Here is a 27,626-nt window from a genome sequence, read left to right as displayed (position 1 = left end):
CTATGTTCTGGAGCAGCTAGAAGAAAAAATCTGTGAGGATTGTATGGTAGCCCATGACAAATTCTGAGATCTGTCCTGTAACCAGTTGTTGAAGAGTGCTATGAAAACTATTGCTTTTTTATTTCTTTGCTTTGTATATATGTTAGACTATACAATAAAAAAGGTTAAAAAAAAAAAGGGGGGGGGGAAGGAAAGCCATTGCTTATATCAGTGAATTGGGATAGGGTAGAAAATAGAAATGTTGAGACTTTGTTCCTGGTATAACTGAAAAGAGATTAGCAAGAGAGTAGTCAGTTGTATTTCTTTTGTTTTCGGTGATCAACCTCTGTTCTAGTTTGCTAGCTGCCGGAATGCAATATACCAAAAACGGAATGGCTTTTAACAAGGGGAATTTAATAAGTTGCAAGTTTACAGTTCTAAGACCGAGAAAATGTCCCAATAAAACAAGTCTACAGAAATGTCCAATCAAAGGCATCCAGGGAAAGATACCTTGGTTCAAGAAGGCCGATGAAGTTCAGGGTCTCTCTCTCAAGTGAGATGGCCCATGGCGAACACAGTCAGGGCTTCTCTCTCAGCTGGAAGGGCACATGGCGAATACGGTGTCATCTGCTAGCTTTGTCTCCTGGCTTCCTGTTTCATGAAGCTCCCCGGGAGGCGTTTTCCTTCTTCATCTCCAAAGGTCGCTGGCAGGTGGACTCTCTGCTTCGTGGTGCTGCAGGATTCTCTGCTCTCTCTGAATCTCTCATTCTCCAAAATGTTTCCTCTTTTATAGGACTTCAGAAACTAATCAAGACCCACTCAAATGGGTGGAGACATGTCATCCCCTAATCCAGTTTAACAACCATTCTTAACTAAATCACATCAACCAGGGAGATGATCTCATTACAGTTTCAAATATACAGTATTGAATAAGGATCATTCTACCTTTATGAAATGAGATTTATATTAAAACATGGCTTTTCTTAGGGAGCATACTTCCTTTCAAACCAGCACAATCTCTAATTTAGGAGAGGTCTCCTCTTTTGCTTCCATCTAGTAGCTTTAAGTATAAAACAAAACTGGGATTCTAACTCTTCTTTTGCTGAAATTCTGTATGGAGTAAATGGCATGAGGAATGAAGAAAACTGGACCTGGTGTTCCATCTCAGATAAATGAACTTTATTTATCAGAGCCTGTGATCTGGCTTTTGTCAGTCCTTGGCCCTCCCAGGCTGTCATTGCTGCCCTGGGGGCTAGTTCAGCCTTGTGCAATGATCTGCTGAAGTGACATTAAACCTAAATGACAGCAGAATGGGGTGGGGCCTTTGTATGTGGCTTTATTTCAAAGTTTCGAGAGGATGATTGCACCTTTAAAAAGAGCTATTGAATTTACATGTTGTCTTCTTTTGAGAGGCCAGAGATGGTATCACCTGTGAGTAAGGATGCCACAGAAGATCTACGGAAAGCAGCTGGTACTTTGGAGGCTCAAACCTTGGTGAAACAGGAATTGCTGCCTGCAGACCAGGCTCGGATCCTAAATGAGGTAGGGAGTACATTCCCACCCTTACCCCTCTACCTCTTATAACAGGAGGAGTTTGTGATGCTAGAATTTAGATACAGAATGGATGGGTTGGAATTAGAAAACACACTGAGGGTGATTCATAGAATTCTCTCTTTGCTCCCATTAGGGCATTTTACTTTCAATGATTTGTATCTCCCATAGAGCCCATCACTGTACCAGTATCCATGAGGCATCTCTTCACAAAAGTGAAGTGTTGGAATCAATGTTTATGTGCTCTCTAAAATATGTTTGATGTGAGAAGGCTTAAATCATTGTACTGGTTTAGTTTTGCTTTTTTTTAGTTTTTATTTTTAAAGTAGATCTGCTCAGTATTTAGATTAAATATTCTGTAGAAGTGCAATTAATAGCAGTGGCTTCCTGCTATAGAAGTATGGTCTATTTGTATAATTATTAACATAATTATTGTATTATGTTGTTATAATTATTATATTATATTATAATAATGAATGGTATTAGCGTCAATAATTACAACACCAAGCATTATGATTAAATTTGTATAATGCTTTATTGTTTACAAAGCACTTTGATCCATGATATTTCATTTATACCTGAGAACAACCTTGTGAAATAGGAAACATTATGTCCCCATTTTGCAGATGAGGAAACAGTCTGGAAGCAGTTGGTGACTTTCCTAAGTAAGGTTAGGCAGCTAATAAGTTGCATGCTAACTCTTTTTTTTATTAGCCTTTCAGAAAAGGAAGGACTTATTTAAGAACCATAGCCAAAGTCTGATTTATCTCATTTAGCAGTGGAGATGAGAAGACCTGCAGGGCTTACTTTCCAGAAACAGCTATGAGAATCATCCTGAAAGAATTATTAACGATGTATTTGTTTCTTGCAAATTCAATTCTCGTCTCTTAACTGTACTGCTATCTCACTGATGTACTTTCCCCTGTGTGCAGTAGGTTTAGATTTCTTGTTGAGTTGCCTGCTGACTGCCTGGTAAAGGGACAGGAAATAAAGGCATAATAGAATGAAATAAGGGAACACTAAGCTGAGTGATTTGAAAGGAAAGCCATCAGAGAGAGGAGGCAGGCTTCTGCCATGGGTTAGCGAAGCTCTGAGTATAAAATGACTGGAAGGGTGGGTTTGTATTCTTCCATGCAGGTCAGATACCTGGCAGCAAATATACTGTTTAAATGCAAACCCTAGAGCTGGTCTAAAATGAGATTGTGATCATTTACAGTGCCTTATAGGGTAAGACAACCTGGGTCGGGCGGGTGTTGGTGGGGGCAATGATATGGTCAAACAATGGAGTTTCATTGGAGAGCAGATCAGAATCAGGAAGAAGAGCTAAAGCCCAGGTACAGGAGCTGTCATGAAAGGAGCACAGGGAGGTACTGTGCAAGGTAAGGTGTCACCAAGGCAGAGCCCAGAAATGCTGTTAGATGCAAAGTCAGTAGTGAGCTGTGAGGATATTCATGGGCAAGGAATTTTAAAGGGTCTACAGTGGACAAGTTGCAAAACAATGAACAGTCTTTAAACTAGGAACTTTTTGTGGCATTAAAACTTGGTGGAATTTATTAGCAACCAGTACGTAGAGTAAAGAGAAGGATCATTGAATAGCACTTTAGCTTTGAGTTAGAATAGTGGCGGTAATAGGGAAGGGGTAGGGCAGCCTTCATTTGAAAAGAGGCTCTACTATGTCCCTTAATCAGAATTCTGTTGTGCAGATGACCAAATACCAAGTTCCACAAAGGTCTGGGGACATCGTTATGATCCAGTCTGAGCACACAGGAGCTATAGATGTTCTTTCAGCTGATTTGGAATCTGCCGGTCTTCTGGGTGACCACAGGAAAGGTGAGATTTTGGGAGTGCAGAAGGTATTTTTTCCCCTGAGTGGTACTTAAATAAAGGCAGACTGATAGTAAAATGCCAGATAAAACAGCATTTCCCCATGATTTCTCAGTAATAAGCTGCCTGTCCTTTTAGTCTCTCCACCTCTTATGGCTCCTCCATGCACCTGGACCTTAACCAAGATGAAGGAATTCAAAAGCAAGTTGGGCAAAGAGAAGAACAACCGTCTGATAGTGAAGCGGGGTGAAGTAGTGACGGTCCGGGTACCTACCCATCCAGAGGGGAAGCGTGTGTGCTGGGAGTTTGCAACCGATGACTATGACATTGGCTTTGGAGTTTATTTTGATTGGACTCCTGTAACCAGCACTGACATAACTGTGCAGGTCAGTGATTCCAGTGAGGACGAGGATGAAGATGAAGAGGATGAGGAAGAGATTGAAGGTGAATTTAATTTTAATATAATTTGCAGTTTCTTTTGCTGGCTCAAGAAGTGACCCCCTCCTGTGTTGTGTTAGTCCTCTCTTCTGTAGATTGCTGTCATTTTGGAAACCCTTACAGTGTTACAAGCTAAGTTGGGTAGTCAGACCCTCAAAGAACATCCTGGTGGGGTTGGTATTGATGCTTTGGTTGGAAACTTCTTTTCCTTTGAATCAGTATCCCATTCCTCTTAGGGGCAGGGATAGGCGAGGGTCAGTACTGCTTCATACAGAGGCAAGGTTTTTCAGATCACATGTAAACCTGATATTATTTTTACATTTCTCTCGTGGTTCAGGGATTTTTATTCTTGGCCAGGAACCAAACTGGGTGATTAGAGTGGGCTAAATGCCTCTCCAGACTGTCATAGGTGGCTGACTACTGTTTACCTCTTCACTTCATGCCCAGGACACAATCTCTGTTCTCCATTCCAGTTTTTATTTGCAGCCTCTACTCAGGATGGCCCTGGTGTATTTTTTTGAGTAATGTAAGAATAGGTTCTAAGAATTAGCCTGTTCCTTCAGGTTCCCCTATATAATCAATCCTTTAACTTGCTTCTTCATAGGAAAGCAAGTCTGCTGGGAGATGTGTAGGTATTCAGGAAGGAGTTATTTGCTGCTTTCCAGGAGGCCAAGAAGAAGTTCATGGGTCAGACTACAGTGCTTCTGTCTGCATTTCTTACCTCCATTAGCTAGTGCTTCCAAATGTTCAGTGAAAAAGGATGTTACGACTTCCTCTCTAAATTTTCTCCCCTGTGTCCCTGGAGCAAGGAGGCTCCTATAAGGCTAAATCTTTATTTCTCAGTGGAGATGTTATTCACATTTGGGAAGGAACGCTTCTTTGTTGTGTAGGTACTGTCCTAATGTTGAGCACTTCTAGACCTTCAAACACTAAATCCCAATAGCACCCACTCATTACTGTGATGACTAAAAAGGCCACCAGACATTTCCAAATGCCTGTAACAGGGCAATGGCACCTTCTGGATGAAGGCCCCTGACTACCCGATCTATTTTTTCACTTGCAGATAGGTCCTGTCTATATTCTGTCTCTGAACTCAGACCCAAACATTCTGCCATTTTGCTCTTGCAGACCCTGTTCCTGCTGGAGATGTGGAGAGAGGCACCAGGAGCTCCCTACGGAGTCGCTATGGGGAGGTCATGCCTGTGTACCGGCGGGACAGCCACCGAGATGTGCAGGCTGGCAGCCATGACTATCCTGGTGAGGGCATCTACCTGCTCAAGTTTGACAACTCCTACTCTCTGCTGCGCAACAAGACTCTCTACTTCCATGTCTACTACACTAGTTGAAGGGCCAGTGGGACAGGGGCAAGCAGGTTTTTGCTGGCTGATGCAGGCTGCCAGCTGGTGCCTATTGTTTTGGATAGACAAGAGTTAAAAGTTGAGTGTGAGGCTCCTGACCCTCACACCCTGCCTGGCATGCCTGAGTGTTGACCTCACATAGCTTTTTACCTTTCTTGGCTTCTTCAGGTGGTGGTATAGAACCCCTGTTCTGTGGTCCCTGGCACTCTTCTTGCTTTCAACTCCAGTAAAATCACTCTGAGGGCACCCATCAGGCATAAGCCTAAAAGGAAGTAGGTGTTGCTTTTGAAAATAGGCTTGTTGTGGTACAAGGTTCATTATTCAGATTGCTGCTGTCTCCCAACCCAGAGGCTTTATTGCAGATGCTTTTAGAGGTACCCACTCTCTTCACTTTTTGAGGTGCTGGAAGGGGGAAAAGCACATTGTCCATGAAGGAACCCAGTCTCTTGGATAGAGAAAGCTCTGACCAGCCTCCTACCACTGCCATTTTCCTGATTGCTGGTTACTCTTGGTCTCTAGCACAGGCTGGGGAGTCCTTACTGCCTTTGGAGGCATATGATTTATTCCTGAAGGCTAGCTTCCTCCTCTTTCCCTCTCCTAAGTCTGTGTTTTTGCTATTGCAGAAGGACTATTATGCAGTCTAATGTGATAATCAGTGTGCTCTATGATCTTCTGGGAAAAAACTGCTTCCATCACTTCCTGTTTCAAGAGGTAGTTTCCTTTACCAAGGGTACTGGTGGTAGAAAGGGAAAGGGTAGAAATTAGGTACTGAAGTAATCTCAGTATCTTTAACAGTCAAGTGTTACTAAACTTGTTTTTTTGTTTGTTTGGTTTTTGGTATAATCTAAGAAGGGAGGTATAATCTGAGAGAGAAGGTAAAAAAGTCAAAAACAAAAACCACTCCAGATTCCCCACCACTTCTTTTGACTTTAAAGTAGGAGTGTTATTTAGAAATTTTGCTTTGGAACTAAATGCAGTGAAACTCATTTCCAAAGTTTCTAGATTTAGGTTTCTTGCATTGAGGACTTAAAACTTTTGATTTTCAAAGTCTCTTAGGAAAGGTGATAATGAAGCTTCACTGCTGTTGCTGATTGTATTTGTTCTTTACCTTGCCAAAGCCTACATTTCTCTGGGGACAGCCTTTCCCATTCTATTAACCCTGAGGCCTAGGAATGCCATGGGGTGCAGGTGGTGCTGCATTCAATGGCTACCAGAGCCCCAGGGCCCTGGAGCCCCAGGCAGAGAAGGAGAGCAAGATGGGACCTCAGCTGTTGTCTGTACCTCCTTGTTTCTTATTCTTTGTGTCTGGTCTGTTACTTTCTTAGAATTGTTAAGAATAATTAGATCTATTTATTACTATATTTATTTTTTAGCATATGTCATTTTGCCTTTGAAACAGTTTTCATCTGTTTCTCAGAAGGCTTCCCAACTGTTCTGAGCCATTCTTCTATGAAGTTAAAGAGGATGATTTTAGGAGAAGCTGGGAATTGATAAAGTTCCATTTCTACAAGTCAGTCCTATGATGCTTGGGGGGAATCTGTCCCTTCAGAGATGGATAGCACCAACCTACCCCATGGTAAGGGTTCTTGCCCAGCACTCCTTCTGAGGAAATCTAGGTGGTGAGGGAATTTTCTTGTTCACAGGGGACTGATTGCAGAGGACTTGACTAGCCAATCAGAGATCTTCTATGATTCCAGGATTTCAAAGTCTTTGTCTACTCTGAGGAGTCACCTGCTTTATGATGTTGCCTTTGGCTCTTTCCTTGTGTGAGTGTCTCAGACCAAACTTCTCCTTCCTACTGGAGCAGGAACACAAAAAACAGGACTCCTCACAGTAAGACTGTAGCGGCATCTACGTCATTAAAAAAGGGTACTACATGGTGCACCTACTATTCCCCTGGGAGCAAAGCCCCAAGTAGGATAGGATGTTGTGGATTTCCACAGCACCCCCATTCTCTGAGTGATGTCATACCTCCTCTATCATTTTATATTTGTGTGTGCATTTTGTAGTGGATTACACTGGTCCAAATTTGCATACCTTGTAAGAAATTATTTAAGTGACTGTCTATTTGGGCAGTGAAAAGCAAACTTTCAGTGTCATCCCATCAGGTAGCTGAGTGACCACTCTTTCATCACTAAAGTTGAATCATGCCTTAGCTAATTTAATATAATCTTTATAAAGTAATTTTCTAATGAGCTGTTTTCCAGTCAGTAAAACCTTGTTTATTTTTTCTGGTTATTATTAACTTTTGACTTTTCTCAAAATAGAGCAGTTAGGTCATAGCCAGCTCCTTGAATAACACACTTACTTTTTATTTTTTATTTTTCCATGAGACTCTGTGTACTTTGTAATCTGAGTTCTGTTGCATCAGGGATGCCTGAGGGACTTGTTCCCATCGCCTCTGTGTGCTTATTACTGTCTGGTCACTTTAGAAGTCCCCAGGCGATTGTGGCATTTCATTCCAACTGGTGTTTTCACTAGCAGTCAAGGGTTTCTTTGTTCCATTAGCACAAAGTAGTTAAGAGAAAATATTTTCGCTCTCTCATGCATTCACTATTCTCATATTAAATTTCTCAAATAATTGAATTTTAATGACAACAGATTATTTACTGAAGCACAGGCATTCCTGAGAATTTCATAACTCAAGGAATTCCTAAGAAGTGATAATTTCCTTAGTCTCTCTCTGTTCATGTAAATCATTTGCTTTCAAATCACTTGTTTTCTTCCAGCACAAATAAATATTAGCAAAGAATCAAAAGAAAGTACATCATAGTAGGAGAGGGACTGAATTCTCTATACATAGTGGCTGAGTTCTTAAACTTCAGTTTGTTTAGTTTTGCTACTTCGTTGAAAAATACATTCAGGGCTTTTAGAAAGGAAAAAATGTTTAAAGTGTTAATATTTTCTAACATTTTGTTATGAAAAATGTCAAGCAAATAAAAAAGTTAAAAGACTTTGTACAGTGAACACCCATATACCCGCCCCATAGATTCTAAAAGTATAATTGCTAATTTGTAAACAAAGAGCCTAACAATCTGTTCCTTTTGACAAGTGTCCAATTAGGGTATGTTCCCTGTACAGACAACATCAGTTCTCCTATGTTAGAGAGCCCCTGATTTTCAGAGACTTACTTCATCCAACATGCATTACCTGAAAAATAATCCTCATAAAAATATTCCTTGAACTACATGTTTCCCCATGCTCTCTGGCCATAATTTCTGCCATTTTCCTCTCTAACTGACATATTGGTATGAGAAAGATATTGAAGCTGCTGTAAGGACTTTATTTTAACCTCTCTTGCTTTATGACATATCCTCAGGATTTGTTTACAATTAAAACTCAGTCCTCAGATAACATGTAGCTTTATAATGAAAGTAGGTAGCAACTTGAAATTAGGCCAGTCCTAGTTCTTTTTTCTTAATTGATTCATGCACTTTAAAAATATTTTAATCTATTATTTAGGAAAGTCTCAGACATAAGAAAGTATATTGTCATTATAATATATGTATTGCAGAGTTAAAGCTGAAGGCTCACTGTCTTATTTTAATCAGCAGGTTTTAAATATTATTGTAAAACTTATAATTTACAGAAAATATCTGAGTTTATATGTTGTTGAGTCCTACCCAGTCCTTCTTTGGGACAACTAGGTAAAATCCAAACCCTAAAGTTTGTGTTTTTATATTTATTTTTTAAGACTGCTTATCTGTACAAGGTTGCTTTTTAATCCCACAGTCTGTGTTCTAAGGTATGGAGTTGGATGACCCTAATACTTGCATAAAAGACTAATTCTTTTAGTGAAGGGTGAGGAAGAGACATGATTTAAACAGTTTGGGGCAGTTTGAGAACTGCCTTTTTAAATTAATGGTCAAGAATGAAAACAATAAAATGGGGAGAAGAAAGCAAAGCTGTTGAATATATCCTGGAATCTTGCTCCTATCTCATATTCCAGTTCTGGTTAATTTTTTAGTTTGTATTTCATTCTTGGGAATTGTTCTTTAAGCCATAAGCCTTGCTGGCTGTTACTGTGCTTGTTAGAGAAATCCCAAACCCACTTTGCTGTCTTTTCCAACAGCATCCACTTTAGATATGTTTTTGAGTAGATCTCTTCTACTAAGTATAATCCTAACTGGTTTCTCTGAAACTTGAAAATCTCAGTGCCAAAAAAAAAGATAGTGGGATTAGAAAGACTGAGAGGAGTTATTCCATTTGTGGTACTGTAGCCACAGTTGGTACTGTTGTTACAGCCAGAGGGGATGAAATAGGTCAATTTTGACCTACATCACAGAAGAGCCTCAAGCTACAAGAGTTTGTTTCTCTAACAACCGTCCCCCCATGTAGACTGACCTTCCAATGAGATATAGGAATCACTATCTTCTTTAATCTGAGTGGGATAGTCAGAATTAGAGCAATAAACAGAATAGATCAAACACAGTTTCTCTCTTGTAGAGCTTCCATTCTAATATTTGGAAAATTTCTCCTCTTTAACTAATTTCTTTCCACCTGGCCAAAAGTATAGAACTCCTGGAAACCTGAATCTGATGGAAAAGGGAAGAGCACAATCCCTAAAAAATTTCAGTCATTGCCAAGAATTAGAAAGCAAGTTTCTACCTAAAGGAAAGGCAATTTCATTTTTTTTTTCTTGTGAGAGGTAGTTTGTTAAGGGATTTATGCTTTTCAGAGAGCAATCATTGTATTAATTGTGTATTTGATGCTCAGGAATCCATGATGCCTGATTCTTTAGGGGGTAAGTGGTGTATGGGTGTCTAAAACCAATCACAAGCCAGGCATCTGCTTTCCAGTGACCTATTATATGGCAAGAATCCATATGGCCAAAGTCCAAATCTTCATGCACATGGGATTCTAGCCCTAGCTCCTTACTTCCCACAGCTGAAAGATGAAGAGAGGGCCTCAGATCCTTCTGTTTCTGTAGATTACCTCTCACTGTCTGATATCTTGATTATAGTTTTTTTTTAGCACTGGTAGCACTGTATTCAGGGTCTTTGTCCATATAATTAACCAGAATATTAACAGTGAGTTGAGTAGATAAGGCAATCAACCTCAGTTGGATGTAGAGCTGGGGAGGTATTATGGATTATGATTTATAGCCCCATATGGGGATAGCTGGGGAACTCATGTATGACTGTAAAATTGGAACTGCTTTTGAACCTTACCAAGAGAATGAAGAGGATGTGATCATGTTAGGTTGATGAAAATGATAAGTTAATTGAGTTGGGTAATAAATAGAGCAAACCCTCTCTATATGTGGGACAGTATTCTGTCTTTGGCAGTAAGTGTAATTTCAATGTAAGTTTACAGTTCCTCTGTTTTTGGAGCCTGGCTGTGGGGTCTACTGAAGGGGTCAGTCTTCTCTGGGCACTGACTGACATTCAGCAAGAGAAATTTTCCAGGGAAGTTGGTTCCTGGTGGCCTCTTCTGGGAGGGTAGGTAAGAACTTGTGCAGAACTGTTTTGGCCCACAAAACTGGTGATGGTCAGTGTCATGACCCCTGTGCTCTATCTAACCCATCCAGCACCTGTGAACATCTCTACCCAGTGTATGACATTTATACCCAGTTATTTTGGTAATAAGGTTAGAGTTAGATTTGGGACTCAAAGGGTAAGAGAAGCATTGTTGAACATGGTGTGGCCAGGTTGTAAAAATCACTACTCCCTCTAAGTGTTGCATTGTCTGTGCAAGAACCGAGAAGGCTATACAAAGGCCCTCCCTCCTGTTTGAATCCCTTTGTCACAAGCTATGACAACACAGTTACTTTCCCAAAGTCTGTTATAGTAGAGTTAATTTACAAACAGGCATTCCCCCAGAAACCAAGTTGAGCAGCAAGATACTGGCTTTGAAATTATTTGTAATCCTGGTCACTGGTTTGAACTCATCTGATTTCTGTTACATGTACCTTGATTTCTTTTGGGCACCCAGGCATGTGGACCTGAGCTAATTTTATGGCTCTTCTTCACTGTATTCATAACTACTAATATATTACCTAACTCTCCAAGATATAATGAAAAGGTACCCCAGCAGTCTACAGATACAGGCTTGTTTATTATATTCCACTGTTATCTTTCACTTTAAGCAGGTAGTTTTGGCTTATTTGGGGGTAAGATAATATATATGAAATAACTTCCAGAGGACAAAGTGTATTTTTTTAAAGTTCTGATACAAGAAATGAACATTTTAAAGTTTTGGGTTAAAATATTATTGTGTTTTATAATCACAATCATTTAACAGGTATTCTTCCTTAATTCTCTTCATCATTCAGGTTTGAAATGCCCATTCTGTATGTTCCTTGTTATTATTATTGTTGATTCTTAGGTTCACAGACAAGAATCATCTGGAAAATATTCTCAATTCTTTCTTTCTTGCCCCAAGCAGTACAACTCACTAAGAAATTCCATATTAAAAATTCCACTAATATCTTTTTCTGGTATTACTGTTCCATAAATTAATTCATTATCATTTAATCAAGTTGAATTGTTTCTATTTAGCAATATTAAAGAGCAAGTAAATTCTGGAGAAAATAATCCTATATCCCTTGACTCCGATGTGTCCCTTTTCCCTTAATAATGGGAAGTGTTACTGGGAAATTCCCAGAAGAAAGCTGCTTTGTAATCAAAGTAATGGATTATAAGAAAACCAGGCTTGGGTAAGGATAAAAATTGGAATAGAGGGACATGCTTGAATATTTCCTAACCTATTTTATGCCACTAAATTTTTATTTCTCAAGGTCCTGCTTGGTGCTAGGCCCTCACATGTGTTAGTTGATTGAAAGATAATCATGTTTTCTTGGTAAATATTTAACAATTGGCAACCACCAAAACATTCTTTCCGTATTGTTCTGTATCATGCACTGAGACTGACATTACAAAAAGGGGTCTGGAAGGGAAATATTGTCACTGTCTTTTAATTTTTCTTTAAAATACACAAGTATCCTAACTAAACAGTTATTATCGCCACCTTGTCTTACATGTCCCTCATTGTGAGGAATGCTGGCAACAGCTCCTGTGATTTCCATGTTAACAGCTCTGTACCAAATTGTTACTTAATTCTTTTATCCTGCTTATTCTGTCACCCTGTGGCACTGAATGCATTGCTGTAATACACAAATGATCCTGAGCTTATGATTCTTTAAAATAGCTCAGTTCTGGTGTTTTATATTACGTCACAGTTTTGTGATGCTTTTGTGCATTTTGTCTTCTTTTCCAAGTTTTGAAATGTCATAAATAAGCTTTTTCACTATGCACCTGAAACATTTGTGTTATATCTTAATATACCTGATTTAAATTTTAAATTCTTCATCTCTCATACCGCCTCTGCATCTTAAGAGGAAAGGCATTTCTATAAATCTACATGAATTATTTTTATAATGTTTTTTTAAAAAAGTTGAGAATGAGATTGAAAGATCTTTTACCTGCATTTGAATTCATGGAAGAATTTTATGAACTAGGAGCTGGGCTTGACCCAAAGGTGGAAAAGTTGGCTATATTATGATGATTAATAAATAGACTATTGAGTTTTACATCAGTATTTGATCCCTAATATTGCTTGTTTTCCATTGAACTTACTCTGTTCAAATTTGGAACCAGCACTTTGGTCACTAAGGTAGCCTGGGTGATATTAATTCAGCCTTCTTTGGGATTTATATAAACAACCCCATAACATCTGATATCTTTTAAAATACTCTGCTTTTGTACATCGCTGGTGTATATTACAGAATGAGAAGGTCTCATGTACCTGTAGCATGGAGGGGTGCCATTTAAATTTTTATTTGGTGATATCAATAGTTCTTTCTCCACTTTCTTTTGCAACCTGTTTTAGTGCCTTAAGTGGAAAGGATAAAAGGATCTAAAATAATTGTGAGTTAAATGAATGTACTCTGCCCACCCAGCTGCACCGCAATCAAGGATAAAAAAGCCCAGGCAGATTACATGTAGCTACAGATCTTTAATGATTTATATTTTGGGTATGCTGAAAGTAATATATCACCTTTAGTACCTTACATATTTAAAAGTATTTTTTTAACTTTTAAAAGTACTCATTTGTCATATCATTGACTTTGACATAGTTCAGTTAGGATTATATAAGGCAGCTCATGAATTGCAGCTTTTGACATTCAGCCTTGAGGCTTATTGACCACGTAGTTTTGGCTAAACTCAGCAGCCATCTTAGTTCAGAGTATTCTTCCAAAGTGGAATGATGCCTGTTTGTGACTTTGGAATCAAGAATTAAATAAATTATGTTTAAAAGATAGGAGGAGCCAAGAAATTGTTTCAGTCATGTACTTATGCATATGCATATATCCATCCCATCTGCTTATCCAATAAGTTTATTACTTTCTTTAAGGCATATGTAAAATTTCTTTGAAACAAAGTCCTATATTTTTTATTTTAGTCTCAAATATTTCCCAGTGGCATCACTTTCTTGCTTTTGTCCTTCTAAAGTCTTTTTCAGAACTTTTTCAGAATTCCACTTCCTTGGAGTTGGAAGACCCTCTGCATCTCATTTACAGTATCAGTCTACTCCATCCCTCACACTCTACTCTGGGAAGACCAGCTCTTTCATGGCCTCTAACAAGTCAGGATCATGTATCCCCTAATTGTTCATAGCTCTGACAACTGACAGGGAAATGATGATAGACTTGACTTCTACCACACACATGGCCTTTTTTTTTTTTTCCACACACCCTTTTGAGGGAGAAGCTCCTGCTGGAAAGTTCCTAAAAGGCTGATGGCTTTGGACTGGGAGAGATACATCTGGCCCCTGAAAATAACTATTTTGCAGATTTGAAAGAGTTTCCAGGAAGGTAGTTTCCAAAGTCCTTTATAGAAGTTTAATTATTGCCAAACCTTAAAGCCTAACCTCTAGAGAAAAGTCTGTGTACCGCTGGAAATAATTGCTCCTTTATGATCTTCCAGAGGTCCCAAGAGAGGAATTACAGGGGAATGGGAGGAGAGGGGCACTTATGGAGGGGATGGACGGGGTAGCCAGTCATAGATGTCCAGGGCATCTTTCAATCTAACACATTTATGAGACAAGGCTAATCACCCTCCTAGACGTCAATATAAAGAGGTTGAGGGAATTCTGCTCTCATGCAGGAAGATGGCTTAGAAATGCTACATTCTCTTACTCCTGAGAACAAAGCTAACTTCTTTTGAGAATAGAGAAGATTTTCACTTCTCCCATGTAACCAGAACTAGGTCCCTGAAGGAGGGTTCTACATAGCAAGGGGGTGAAGCCTACAAAACCTCAGGTCTCCACATCCCTGAACAAAAGGGCAGCTGACCATGTGGATGAATTGGAATACAGGGAGGCCCCAGGGCTTGGGAACACAGGATAGCTTCACTCTAACTTTCAGTACTGCAGGCCCAGAAACCAGAGGAACTGCTTCCTCTTCTTGTGTGCTATGACCATTTACTGAGACTTGAACCTCTATTTATCCCCTCCTCTCATCCCTCCCCCACCTCTTTCCATCCGTTAGTTCATCTAGAGCTGGTGGCTACGCTAGTCCTTCTTTCTCTCTGCAGCCCTTCCAGGTCCATCTTCCCAGTTTCTCTGACTTATTCACAGCCCCAGTCTCTCAAGCCCACAGGAGATAATCATGGAAGTTGTTGGAGGTCCTTAGTGGTCTAGGCTCTCTTTGATTCTAGGAGGAAGAAGCCAAGAGTTCTCAGTTCTGGCTTTGAGACCAGCTGTGTTATTAGGGACTAGGCAGTGTTCCCACGTCTTAGAATCTAGCTCTAAACTATAAAAGTCCCCTTCAGAAAAACAGCATGAAGTAAAGAGACAGACTTGTCCTCTGAAGTCAGGTGTAGTTAAGACTCACCAAGATTTAGCAGCTTCCTCTAGGAGGCACGGGTAATTGATAGGGAGGTGGGCTGCTCCCAAGAACCTAATATTTTCTAGGTGAGTCCCATCTTGAAGGAATCTAGAGTGAGTTTCTTTGGCTTAAACAAATTCCTATTTTTTTTTTTTGGTCAGGGAAGATGACAAAATATAAGATGAGAAATATAAGATGAGAAAGGAGGGCCTCATGGAAAGGTCATGGACTCCAAGCATTTCTGACACTTCATGAGCCCAGAGGAAGAAGCACAGCATTTATTCTCTGCCTTCCCCCAGCCAAGAGTCATCAGCTCAGCTCTGATTTTTGCTAATCACATTACACTTGACATGTATCAGAAAACTGCTGAACTATGGAACCTGCTTAGGAAAAATATATAAGATGAGTTTTGTGCGCTAGATGAAGGATGGTTTTTCACGTTTGATAAGGGAGGGAGCATCACCTCTTGATCTGATTTAGATTTCCTTAAACTCCATTAAGCCTTTACCACCAGTTTCAGAATGGCTGATGGAGCCCCAGATTAAACCAGTTAATATTTTGATACCTTCTAAGGGAAGGCCTAATTGAGTTGAAATATGTCATCTCTTAGAATTTATCTTGGGACAGACAAGCAGATAGGCAACAGAAAAAGTGTGGAGTGGTAGAACTAGAGCCAGTCAATTAAGTTGTCCTTTTCAGGAATCACTGGAGGAATCTTAAATTCAATAAGAGCAGGGGTCATGTCAGTAGTATGCCCTGTACACATCCTATATATCCCAGCCCTGGTTTAGTGGGAGTCACCTGGAAGGGCTCATTACCGGTTGGTGGTGACCGAATGGCAGGAAGTGTTAAGTCCATTAATAGCTAGACTAGGACAGCCACCAGATTGTTTTCTTCTTGGAAAAAAAAAAAATCCCAGTTCTTCCTCTCATTATACCTAGTTCTTTCTAGAATAGTTCAAGGTAATGGGAGTATTCTGCATTACCTGTGTTTCTGTATCTTGTCCTAGGTATAAATTATATCTAGATAACCCCCCTTTTCCCAGAAGTCTCTTGGGCTTCTCTGTTGTCTGGAAATTACTTTGGGAAGGGGATGGGGGAGCCCTGGTAATCTCAGCCATGTTAGAAATGGGTTCATATAGGAGCCTGCTGGTGAGGCAGAGCCAACGGCCTTGGTAGCCCTGGGTGGGAGTGTAGCAGCACTCATTATGGCCAACCCCAGCCCTCAAGGCTTGTATGCTGTCCCTCTCTGATCCCACCATCTCTTCAGGACTGGGGAGGCCCACAGCCATGGGAACTGTAAGGGGGCCACCCTCCTTTTCACTGATTTCATCCTATCTTTAAAAAACCATTTAAGTCAGGAGGTGATGATTTCTCATCCCTGGATTCAAGTAAAGGTGTCTCAGAAAGAGCTCAGGTGAGCTTTATTTACTAATTAAATAAATTGGTAATTTAGGAAATTAAATAAATTGGTAAATTGGAATAATTTAGGAAAAGAGTCAAGATGGCAGCTGGGCAGGACAGGAAGTACTACTGAGTCTTCCTCATCATTGTATGACTCACCTATCTTCCTCTGCTTTGCCCTGCAAACCCATATGGGGGAAAAAGTGTGATCCACTTTGGTCATTTTACAGCCTGGCACCTAGGGCATCAAAGACGGTGAAGCCACAAAGGAGCCCAGGATGAGGGGGTACCCTGGGACTGGGACCAGGGCAAAGGGACTCAGGGCTGAGAAAGGTAGCTTCCATTTGAACCAGACACATGTATCTAAATTCCTATTGAACCTCAGCCATGGGGGAAATGGAATCTCAGATGTGGACTATAACAGGTCATCTTATTTCACCCCAGCAACTGCCCTAATCTCCCTACATCTTTGCTAAGAGGTGATACTGACTGTGACTGAACACAGCCAGGGATGGGAACTGGTTCCCTCCAGGGAAGCAGATGGTAAATTGTTGCCTGATTAGCCTCTGGAAGTGGTCTAGTCAGTAGCTTCTCACACTGCTCATAGAGGAGCCTGCCTCCAGTTCCCAGGGTCATTCACAACTGGATCTCGTGCCAAGTGCCCAATCCTGGGGCTGCTCCAGGGGATATTGCTCCTAGAGATGAGGGACTGGGTTGAGAGGGCCAACTTCCTTCTCAGTTCTGGACTGGAACACTTAACCATGGTACCATGCCTATTCCTCGGATCTCAGCTGGTTGTCTCTTCCTGGATTCTGTCTGATTTTCTCAGGCAGATTTAGACTTATTTCTTTTCAGTATCCATAGGTCCCACAGCCCAGGCCTGCCACAGGGTGGACCAGTGGCTGGCTGACTTCCTCTCCTAATCCAAACACAGGAGTATTACAGCTAGGAACAGAGTGTTCATCTTCTAGAACACAGCTCAGCCTTAGCCGAACAACTCAGAGGCCCGGGCTTTGGTTTAATCACCAAATGTCACTGTGAGCATTCTTTGGAGTCAGGTCACAGAAAGGGAGTGAGTGGGAAGAGGTTCTTGAGCTTCCTTATGGCTCTAGGTGCATTAAACTTGCCAAGTATTTTAGTCTACATTCTCTTTTATTTTAATGACTGCCCCATGACATAGATAACAGATATTGCTCTGGCCCATCCCTTCTCAGCATTCCCATCCCTCTCCCCACATTTGGCAGATGAAGCAGAAAAAGGTTCAAGGGAAGGCAGGCCCAGGGCTAGAATTCAAGTATCCTGCTTCTCCAGCTAGGGTGCTCAATTCCAGACCTGTTCAGCCTATAGAGCTTCTGCTCCTGCCCCCACCCCCTATCCCATAACCAGAGGACAAGGCTTGGGAGCTAGGCTCTCAGCTCGGGGGGTGTATCCGGCTGCCGGCAGGGGTGAGTCACTTGGAAGGCCTCCAGGGCCAGCAGTGTCTTGTTGATGCGGCTGATGGTGGGGTAGGGAATGAGATCCACCTTGAACCTGTGGTAGAAAAACACTCACCTAAGCCAAGGTCTGCAGGAACACAGGGAGACTACCCCCTGGGTGATGAGGGATGCACACAGGCAGGGCTATATAAGGTCCAAGAGGCAGGCCAGGGAAGGACTAGGAAAGTGGCCCTCCCAGGGGGAGTGTTATTCCTGCATAGCTCTCTGCGGGCGGGTAGGACTTGTGCAGCATTATTTGGCATTTCTGTCACCTACCGTGCCTATCACAGCAATGGTTACCTATTGAGTATCTGCCACATGTAAGGCACCGTGCTAGGCATAAGCTAGCTAGCATAAGCTTTCTGGGGGCAGGTGTGAGTCATACATTCCTGTATTCCCAGCAGTGCCATGCCTTCTGCAGAGAGGTACTCGTTCATGCTTCCCTGGAGGGAAGGCAGGGGTGGAGCTTGCTGCTGGGGCATGTGCTTTGGCAGGTGCTTTGGGGGTGGTTTCTAATGGGGCTGCCCACAAGGTGAGCCACCTCCTCTTAGGAGCAGGGGCTGTGCAGGGTTAGGCAGTGGGCACAGTAGAGGGCAGTTGACTGATTTCTTCTGTCCTTCCTTCTCTGGAGGGCTCTTTGTCCAGTTGAGAGAATCTCTGCATGAAATGCTCCCTCGTTAGTGGAGGGAGGAGGCCTGATTGTGGGAGGGGACTGAAATCTTTTGAGGGGAAGAGGAGGGTGGGAGGCAGAGTTCTCACCTTTCAGCATTTGCCACCTGAGGGACTAGACACAGATCAGCCATGGACACCTGAAAGAGAGTCAACATTGAGGAAGTGGTCTGTGTCAGGGTGTACATACCTAGACCCTCCAACTTGCTGAACTGGCTATATTTCCTGGCCATCTCACTGGGAGTGCTAGCCCCTGACGTTCCTATCTGCCTCTGGCTCTTCCACCCCAATCCAATCCCCCACCCCCACCTGTCTCCCCTGGGCCTGCTTGGGTCTGCTGCCAAGTGCTAAAATACTTCTCCCCAGCATGCTCTGGTTGCCCTGACAACCAGCTCTACGGGTGGTCAGAGGTTTCATACTCTTGTGGGATGTTACTGTACTTGTTAAAAAACACCATCAACAGGCACTTAGAGATCTCCCAGCAGAGAGGATGTGCCTCAGGGTGGGGATGAAGACCCTGGAACCCAAAATGACACAGGTCCAGGGCCTTAGCAGTGGGAGTCAAGGGCACCTGAATCCTGGAATCAAAGAATTGGGAAGGCATGGAGACATCATCTAGTTCTATCCATCATCTGATGCCTGGATCCCCTGATCATCTCATAATGAGGTCTTCTAGCTTGAATACCTCAAGGAAAGAGAAACTCACTTCCTCTTGAGAAGAAGGTAACTTAGTAGGAGTGAGTTGAGGAGCTCCCCATAAGCTAATCTTTGCTTAGCCTTGGGATGTCAAATGGTCCAAAAAGGAGGACCTTGGACGCCTGACCCCTTCCTCCTTCCTCCAGATGCCACCTCAGGAAGCTCTGAACTGGACCCACCTGTGGGGTGGGGGGAGATGGCTGAGTATAAGGGGAAGAGAATCACAGCCCTGGGGGGGGGGGCAGGCTGAGAAACCCTTACCTCGTCTCCCACACAGTACTTCCCAGCCGTGCTCTGAAGGATCTGCTCCAGGGCTGTGGGGAGGCCACATGAACAGACTTATTCTGGGCACAGAAAGAGGAGATGCCTTTCTAGGCTTTGGGTTCAGTAGGTATGAAATGGCTGGTGAGCTATAGGCTGGGCACTCAGAGGGCCTGTGTGCTGGGAGTGAGGTGGGAAGGAGGGCGGGTACATGGCAGTCAGGTCTGGAGAAAGTTGATGGGGAGGAGATGATGTTTCCCAGGGCTCCTTAAGTCCAGTTGCCATTCCCACTCCCACCCTCCCCAAAGTGGGCAAGACCAGCCATTGGCTAAGGCAGTAGCTCCCACACCAATGGGTTTGCATTTTGTTGGCCTTGGTTTCCTGGATGGAATAGGCAGTGAGGCAGAGGTTGGGCCATCTGAAGATACTGAGGTTCCCAGAAGTGCCAGAGCATGAGCCTAGATCCAGATGCCCATTCAGCCTTCTCAGCCCTGTCCCAGCCCTGCCCTCACCCACACCACTGTCAGGCCATTTGAAGGCCACCTCAGGGAAGCTTATAGGAGTACATGGACTTACCATTAAAGCCAGAACTGATGACCTTCTGGGCCCAGGTCAGCTGATTTTCCTGTCCTACTTGCTTCAGGACAGACAGATTCTATGTAGTCCAAGGAAAATCTGTGATTGGCTTTGAGAGCTAGGGTATCCCCAAGGAATTTCAGTTCCCATTGTCCCCGGCTCTGCACCTGTTCCTCCTCCCACCCCCTGCTAGCCCACTTCAGGACCCTGAGTTTGGAGGGTAGTACTGAACCCAGAAACCCCCCTCTCAGGCTGCCAGTGGCCCCTGTAGTTGAAAGCCAGGTAACTAGCAGGGTTGTACAAGGGTAGGGGCATGGGATGCTGCCATGGCTGGTGCAGGTGTGGCTAAAACCTGAGGCCTACCACTCTTTTACCTACTGCTTCTCCCTTAGGTGTTCCCTCAAGAGGAGAGGGAGTGCCCCATAGGCTGATGTAGGTGGGATTGGGGGTGGAGTGGGACATATAGAACTGGCTTTCAGAAGCCTGGACCTCTGGCTCTAGCCTTGTTCCCTGTAGTCATTTCACTTCTGGGTTTCAAGGAAACTGAATCTGTAAAATGGAGATGTCTGTCTGCTCTAACCTCCTTTGATAAAAAGGCAATGTGATATGGGTGAAGAGAGTGAAGGTGAGAGGACACAAGCGCACAGTCAAGGGTCTTGGTCCTTGCTCTGCTCTTCTCCTTTCTGGAGTCATTTCCTCATTCATAAAGTCAGGGGTTAGCAAACATAAATTGTTTTAATACTTTGTTTAACAGTGAAAATTTTTTTCTAACAAATTACTGTAAGAATACCAAAACATGATCTAAAACAGATCAAAGAAAGGCTGTCCTGGTTAAGGGAGAGAGGCCTGGACCCGTGCCTGCTCAGTCCCTCTGCTGCTACCTTGAGTACCTCTAGCCACATCCTTGGAAACTTAGGGGCCCCCTTGATTTTTTTATTTCTGGACTCCCTCTCTCTGCCACATGGCTTAGGAACCTGAGCCTGTGAAGCCCTCCCTGTCCTCCTGTCACCCCACCCTTAGCCCAGGCACCTCACTGTGGGCTTGCAACAAGAGTTGAAGGTAAGAGAGTGTGCAAGGGTGTGAGTGTGAGAGGGTGTGTAAGGGTGTGAGCATCTAGGTGCCACACCTGCAGAGGCTGGATGCCACCAGCGATGATGTCGGAAATCATGCGCACACTAGCCCTCTTCTTTGGGTCCTGAGGCAGAAGGCGTGGAGTGGGCCGAGTCTCCTCTAGGTACTCAATGATGGCCAGCTGTCCAGGGGAGCAATGAGACAGGGAGAGGGATCAGAGGACACAGGGCCAGCAAACTCTTCCTCCTTTCCCTCCCCATCCCCAGGTTGGGCCCTGTAGGCCAACAGTTCCCCAAGCAGGAAGAGATCTTTTTGGACCCTTGTCTGGCAAAACTTGGCTCCCCATATGCTTAAGTCACCACTTCCTCTGACAAATATTTATTGAGGCCCCCACTCTGTGCTAGGTACCTGGGCCATACACAGACAGGTAAGGAAGCAGTGCCCTCTGGTCCAAGGCCCACTGTCACATGGGGCTTCCCTAAGCCCTCTACTCACTGACTGGGCAATGATGATTCCATCAATCTTCAGGGCTGGCACCTGCTTCATGGGATTCACTGCCCGGAATTCTTCAGAGAACTGTGGAGACAAGGCCCCACAGTGGATGGGGTGGCCTGGCCTGAGCTGGCCAAAGCAGAACCAGGCAAGCAGAAGGCCGTCCCACCCATACCTGAGGCTGGCCTGCCATCCATCCCTCCCTTCCCTGGGGAAGGCCCTGGATCCTATACCTACCTGGCTTCTGGGCCCAGGTGATCCCAGGGGGATTGAAGCAGAATTCCCAAATCCCAGTGGCTACTGAGCTACAGGCTTCATCACAATGTGCTTTCCCTGTATCTCACAGTGTGGCCACCAAGGCAGTTCTTGTGCCTGCCAGAGGGCCCAATATAGGGCAAGGGCACAAGGCCCCCTGGGGTCAGGCACTGGAGAGGCCAGGTCATGGTGTGGAGCCTAGAATCTGGCCTTTCCAACAGTTCCTCTTGCTAAAGCTTGCCCCTATGCCCTACCAGGAGAGTCAGCAGCCACAGGGACCATAGAACAATGTTTACCTTCTTGGGGACAGAATTCTGTAACCCAGATGGTACCTCTTCAAGGCCCCATTCCCACACCTTGGCACTGGGGTGGCTTCCTTACCTGCTGTCCCCCATCGTGTATAAGGTTGATGGGTTTTGTCTCATAGTCGATCCCTTTCAAGACCAGAGCTGGGAAAGACCCACAGACAACAGAGTCAGGGGACAGTCTTTTGCTGCATTCCCAAGGAAAGTGCCCTTCCCAAGGTGAGAAGAGACTGCAGAGGGAGGTTTCCTGATATACTGAGTGATTATAGCCAAACTTAGCCCTGTCCTCTTCCCTCCTGCTTTCCCTGTTGCCACCTACTCCCTGAGCACAGGTGCTTGAGGCTCTGCCCCTCTTTCCCTGAACTCCTGGAGCCCCTACTCTCTACACCTACAGGGCCCTCAATAGAGATGTGTGCCTAGCCCCATCATCCCTGGTACTCTGTGAGCTCCTGGAGGATAGCAGGGATGTGTCTTGTTCATCTGCTCCTTGCCCCAAGCCCCCAGGGCCTTTAATAGTGGTGAGCAGGGCTTATTTGCTAGAGATTTGCAATTATTCCCTCATGAGGGCATCTAAGAGGATGCCTTCCCAAGGGAAGGTGTTTTGCTCAAGTGACCCAGAGCACTTGCAGGCAGATCACACTCTCTGTTGAAGTCCTCTCTAGAAAGGTCTGTTCTCAAGGCTGTTTACTATAGATTCCAGGCACAGCATCAGGCTCCTTGGCGCTCTCAGAGCATTTGCTGTGACTCCCAGTGCCTGCATTTCTTCATCCCTAGATAATTTTCCCTGGGAATTGGGAAGGTAAAAATGCTTGGGTCAACCCTAGAGCAGAAGACTGCATGTGTGCACACATGCCTGTGTATTAAAATGTGGTGATGGCTGCTCCTGGGCAAGGGAAAAGGAATACAGGGAGAAGGACAAGAAAGAGCCAGGGCCTTCCTTGGCAGTGGTCAGCTCCACTTGAGGATGAAAGTGGTTGGGACAGAGCAGGAGAGGCCAGTGCATACAATCCCTGAAGAGACACTGCTCTGACTGCACTGACTTCTGGCCCAGTCAAAACACAGCCTCCGGGGCCTGGGGAAGTGTAGGGTCTCTCTGCAGTAAAGCTTTCCTCTGGCACCCAGTGCTCCTACTTTACTGACTCCAGCAAATACCAAGTAACTCTGGGATGAAGGTAGGGTCAGGCTTGAGGCAGGCTATCTGGGCTCAAATTTCATAAAATTCATTTGCCAGCTATGTGGCCTTGGGTAACTTATTGAACCTCTGTGCTTCAATTTCCTCCTCTGACAGGCAGCATGGTGCAGTAGTTAAGAATGGGACTCTGGAGCCAAACTACCTGGGTTCAAATTCCAGTTTCACCTTTGACTAGCTGCATGCTCTTGAGCAAGTTACTTAACCTCCATGTGCCTTAGTTTCCTTATCTGTACAAGGGGAACAATAATACTACATCCCTCTTAAAGCTCTCATGGTTTAACCGTGATCAGGCATGCAAAAGCACTGAGCACAGAGCTGTCCCTCAATACAAGCTGCTATGATTAGGACCTTTGCCAAGGATTATGTTAGCTGAAAGAGGGGAGGGTCAAACTAGGAATAAACTAGAGGCCCCAGATTCTGTTTCCCTGAAGCCTCTGGGGTTGACTCTGCCTAGTTCTGTTTAATTTGTCAGACCAAACAAGATAAGAACTGAGGGAGGCCAGCTGTTCCCCTGCCAGTTACCAGGGACATCTGGATTTTATGAGTCTGTTTTCAGCAATGTTGCTAAGAGGCTCTGGGGAGCACTGCAGAGAAAGGTGTCATCCCACGAGAATAAAACAACCCTTCTCTTGCCATAACTCCCCTCTTGTTGGACTTCTGGGGTGGAAATGTGTTTCAGGGATGAGGTATTATATGTGTGTGTGTTAGGACAGTGTGAATGCTGGTTGCTGGGGGGAAGACCTGTCTGACAGAGCAGGCAGGGCTCTCTCCACCCCACCTCACACAAGTGCTCAGCTTTTTGGAGGCACAACTCTTACCAATTCGGACTCTCCATGAGCAGGAGCTTCGGAAATAGGAATAGAGGATGGGCTGAGGAAAGAGAGAACAAGATGTACATGAACAAGGTGTGCTAGCTGGGTTCCCCAGCCTCCAGCCCAGGGGCTCTGAGCCAGTGCCATTTCCTCCCATCCCAGCAGGCGTCCTGGTGCCTGGGTCACACAAGTCAGACTCAGAGTTCTCTTCCAAAGGGCCAGCCAACCTGGGAGTGCCTCCCTTACCTTGGCAGATTCAGCCATGGTGCCACAGGGACCCTTGGGCTCCCAGGCAATATTCTGTCACAGTGCTGTTGGACAGGGGGAGGAACAGGAAGGGGTGGATCCTACAAGCCAATGGGAAACTAGCGGAGACAGGCATCTGGTGAACTTTAACTCTGGTCAGAAAGGGCAATGGGAGGTTCCTCACACAAATAACTTTCATCTTCCTGGTGGAACCAAGTTTGGTGTCCTGGGCAGACAGGGTGGTCTGGTTTAGAGGCAGTAGTTTATGTGGTACAGTGGGCTAGGAGCTGGCACACATGGTCTCTGGTCCCAGTGCACAAACAAGCTCTGCATGACCTTGGACAAATCCTTTCCCTTCCCTAGTCTTCAGCTCCATTTGTAAAATGAGGATTGCCTTATGTTTTGGCTTACATTCCTTCCAGCAGTAGCAGAAAGGGTAGGGATCCTAATTCTTTGGTGTTTAGGTGCCCATCTCTCCCCCACCCACCAGTCCTCCAGGCTGTCAGCTGGCCTCATAAAATAAGCTGGCAGATAGGCCATTCACTCCAAAAGCTGAGGTTGTGAGTGGTCAGCCCATGGTGGCTCTACCTGGCACTCAGAAGCGTTCTGTTTGGTCTAGGCAATGTTTCAATTAGCAGTAAACATTTAAAAATCAGGGTATTTTACACATAAATTTTGTGGTCTGTTTTTTCTTTAAAAATCTGGAGTTAATGGGTTCAGGTTCCTGAGTAGTAACTAATTGGTGTCTATCAGTCAGAGAATGCGCTGATCTGCCATGACCCCCACCAGACTCACTTCTCTCATTTTTGTTCCCTCCAGGCTTCAAGAGGTAGCTGAGCTTGTGAACTTCCTTCCAAAGTTTTAAGGGACTTACAGTTAATTTCCTTGGTGCTTGCTGGTAACCAGCATTTCAAAGCAGAACCCAGAACAGAGTCACTAGTAGCACTCATGACTCTTCAGGCAGACACATGTTTATCCATATGGATGGAGGGAGAACTCAGTAGAATCTCTCAGCTCTAAACTTATGCTGGGAGATGGCAAAAGGGAGGGAGAACTTCAGTTCTCCCTTTTGCCATCCCCCAGCATAAGTTTGTTAATAAAACCAGCATAAGTTTGTTAATAAAACCTGCTTTCACCATCCCTGCACAACAACTCAGTCTCCTGCACGGGCAAGGGCACAAGCAGGTGCCTAGGCCCTCCAAGGGTGGTTTCCAAGCCTGAAGTCCCAGCCTATCCCTGAAGGCACTCTCTGGAGAAAGTAAAGACGGTCCTGGCACCCAGGGCAGGTGGTAGGCAGCACATGTCCTTGGAAGGGGAGGAGTTGGGCAACCACAACTGGATGCTCCCTGTTGGAGGTGTAGCCCCTTCCTTACCCGGCCAAGAGTCAGGAACTGCTGGAACCTCTTGGCAATGAACCGAGTGGCAGACATTAAATTAACACCTTCCCAAAGTACTTAATATTACACATCTGATCTATATTGAGGGTGATTACAGTCACAATAAATGCCATTAGCTTCCACTGCCATTATGCCTTTGATGGCCCCTAAGTAGGAAACCTGAAATCTCTTAAATTCTATTCTTTCTCTAAAAATGAAATATATGTACCATCACGTGTTCGTTTTTGCACGTAGTGCTAAATTTTAAGCTCAGGTAAAGTATCCATCTTCTGGAAGAATTTTGTTTCTAATCCAAATCTGGATTCTGATTAATCTTCCAGATTTTATTTTTAAACTATCCTTTACACATGATTTTAGATCAAGACTCATAAAAGAGAGAAGGGGGCAGCAGGTGTTATATATTAAAGTTATTCTACATCCCACCTGATGTGTTGTGGGATATAGAACAACAGCGGGTCTCAAACTTGAGTAGGAGTAAGAATCATCTGAGGCGCTTCTTAAACGTGGAGATCTCCGGCCCCTCCCATGAGGGAGGGACTGATAGTAATTCTGGGGCGGGCCCCGGACGTACTTGTTTAACCCGGGAAGATCCCTGGCGATTGTGAAGGCTTAAGGTGCCTTTAGCTCCTCTCGCCTCGGGCGCTCTCTTAAAATGCAAAATTATGTTAGTCGTCGGAGCTGTAGGGTTGACGCGCCGGAAGAGGTGCTCTTAGGGCTGTGTGAAATGGGAAGCGAGGAGTGACGTTCAGAAGCCCTGGGAGAGGGGGGTGGAGGCCGAGATGGAACACGACCGACGCCAAGAGCCCAAGATTACTCCTTCAGGGTGCGCCTCCATGCTCCCTAGCTCGGAGCTGGCAGGCACCACGCAGGCGCACAGCGTACCCGGAGCAGCGACGTGCATGCTGGGAGTCGTTGCCGAGCCGTGGGTGGGGCAGAGCGGTTCACCTTTGGCCCCGCCGCCTAGGGTCGCTCAGTGTTTCTAACTAGCGCGCCTCTCTCCGTATGTGGGACACAGACCTTCAACGTTTGCATCTGGCACTTCGGGCAGCCCCTCTTCCAGGTCAAGAAACTTCGCGCCTGGGACTGGCCGACTTGACGATTAACGCCCAGTGACACTCCGACGAGTCGGAGCCGTGGCTTACTTCTTGGTAAAGCGAGGGGTTGGACTAGGATGATCTTTACTTTCTCTTCTAGTTCGCTCCGCCCTTCCGCCACGCCCCCATCCTTGGCACTGTTGGGAGTTGCAGTTCCTTGAGCCCAGGGTTTTTCCTGCCCAGTCCTCCCTGGTCCTACGTGTCCCGTCATGCTCTGCGCCACTGGCCGCCTCTTAGCGACCGGGGCGGAGACCATGCTTCCCGCCCAGCCTAGAGTCCGGGGTTCCGCGCTCCGCTGCCGGCGGAGAGAACTACATTTCCCAGGCCACCCCGAGCTGCCTTTTTGTGACTTCTTGGCGTGGCGGCTGACAAGACCAAACGTGCCTCCAGGCCGGAGAGCGACTCTGAGGAGGGGAAGGATGCCACCAGTGGTGGGCGGAGGCCTGGCAGGGTCTGAGCTGCGTCCCCGGAGGGGCCGCTGTGTTCCCCAAGCTGCTAGAGTCGTGGGCCCGGCCGCTGAGGATGCAGCGCGAAGCCTCAAACGGCCTGCTCGGGGCTCGCGGCGCTTCGAGGTGGCCGGCAGGTGGGCTCTGCTGGCCCTGGTGACGCTTCTGTCCTTCGCCACCCGCTTCCACCGTCTAGACCAGCCGCCGCACATCTGGTGAGTGACGGGAGGGACTCAGCGGGCACCATGGCAACTGGG

General features: G+C 44.9%; 3 protein-coding genes across 12 annotated transcripts in view; 2 read left to right on the top strand and 1 right to left on the bottom strand.

Moving 5' to 3' along the window:
- TMED8 (transmembrane p24 trafficking protein family member 8) overlaps nucleotides 1–20,533 on the top strand; it is a 53,341-nt gene extending 32,808 nt beyond the window's left edge. For both annotated transcript variants that reach the window (XM_077123190.1, XM_077123191.1), the window contains 4 exons: nucleotides 1,392–1,521; nucleotides 3,234–3,360; nucleotides 3,493–3,798; nucleotides 4,921–20,533. In XM_077123190.1, coding sequence (XP_076979305.1) covers nucleotides 1,392–1,521; nucleotides 3,234–3,360; nucleotides 3,493–3,798; nucleotides 4,921–5,138 — 781 coding nt within the window. In that variant the 3' untranslated portion in view covers nucleotides 5,139–20,533. The remainder of the gene's footprint in view (nucleotides 1–1,391; nucleotides 1,522–3,233; nucleotides 3,361–3,492; nucleotides 3,799–4,920) is intronic.
- GSTZ1 (glutathione S-transferase zeta 1) lies at nucleotides 17,516–27,145 on the bottom strand. Of its 9 annotated transcripts, none has more exons than XM_077123183.1 (10): nucleotides 26,847–26,961; nucleotides 24,433–24,497; nucleotides 24,193–24,244; nucleotides 22,259–22,326; nucleotides 21,626–21,706; nucleotides 21,186–21,311; nucleotides 20,060–20,138; nucleotides 19,484–19,536; nucleotides 18,617–18,666; nucleotides 17,516–17,912 (listed from the first exon to the last, which is right to left on the bottom strand). In XM_077123183.1, exons 2-10 carry the CDS (start codon nucleotides 24,448–24,450, stop codon nucleotides 17,786–17,788), a joined length of 654 nt encoding a protein of 217 aa, XP_076979298.1. In that variant the 5' UTR covers nucleotides 24,451–24,497; nucleotides 26,847–26,961; the 3' UTR covers nucleotides 17,516–17,785. The 9 variants fall into 9 exon arrangements, with proteins under 9 accessions (XP_076979298.1, XP_076979297.1, XP_076979295.1 ...); XM_077123182.1 differs by lacking the exon at nucleotides 26,847–26,961 and adding an exon at nucleotides 26,401–26,700; XM_077123180.1 differs by lacking the exon at nucleotides 22,259–22,326 and having other exon boundaries at nucleotides 26,847–27,137.
- POMT2 (protein O-mannosyltransferase 2) overlaps nucleotides 26,719–27,626 on the top strand; it is a 46,572-nt gene continuing 45,664 nt past the window's right edge. Inside the window, exon 1 of the mRNA XM_077123174.1 lies at nucleotides 26,719–27,584. Within this exon, the coding sequence (XP_076979289.1) occupies nucleotides 27,133–27,584 (452 nt within the window). The 5' untranslated portion in view covers nucleotides 26,719–27,132. The remainder of the gene's footprint in view (nucleotides 27,585–27,626) is intronic.

Source organism: Tamandua tetradactyla, chromosome 12 (assembly GCF_023851605.1).
Source record: "Tamandua tetradactyla isolate mTamTet1 chromosome 12, mTamTet1.pri, whole genome shotgun sequence".
Taxonomy (NCBI): Eukaryota; Metazoa; Chordata; class Mammalia; order Pilosa; family Myrmecophagidae; genus Tamandua; species Tamandua tetradactyla.
Note: the sequence above shows the minus strand (reverse complement) of the source record. Positions and strands in the feature narration are given on the sequence as shown.

Excerpts from the sequence above, each read along its gene's own strand:
- GSTZ1 (XM_077123179.1), bottom strand. The coding sequence starts at position 27,134 with ATGACGGGACACGTAGGACCAGGGAGGACTGGGCAGGAAAAACCCTGG. Across the intron at positions 21,707-22,258 it reads TACACGATGGGGGACAGCAG|TTCTCTGAAGAATTCCGGGC; the intron begins GTAAGGAAGCCA and ends TTGTCTCCACAG. Across the intron at positions 18,667-19,483 it reads AGTACTGTGTGGGAGACGAG|GTGTCCATGGCTGATCTGTG; the intron begins GTAAGGGTTTCT and ends ACTCTCTTTCAG.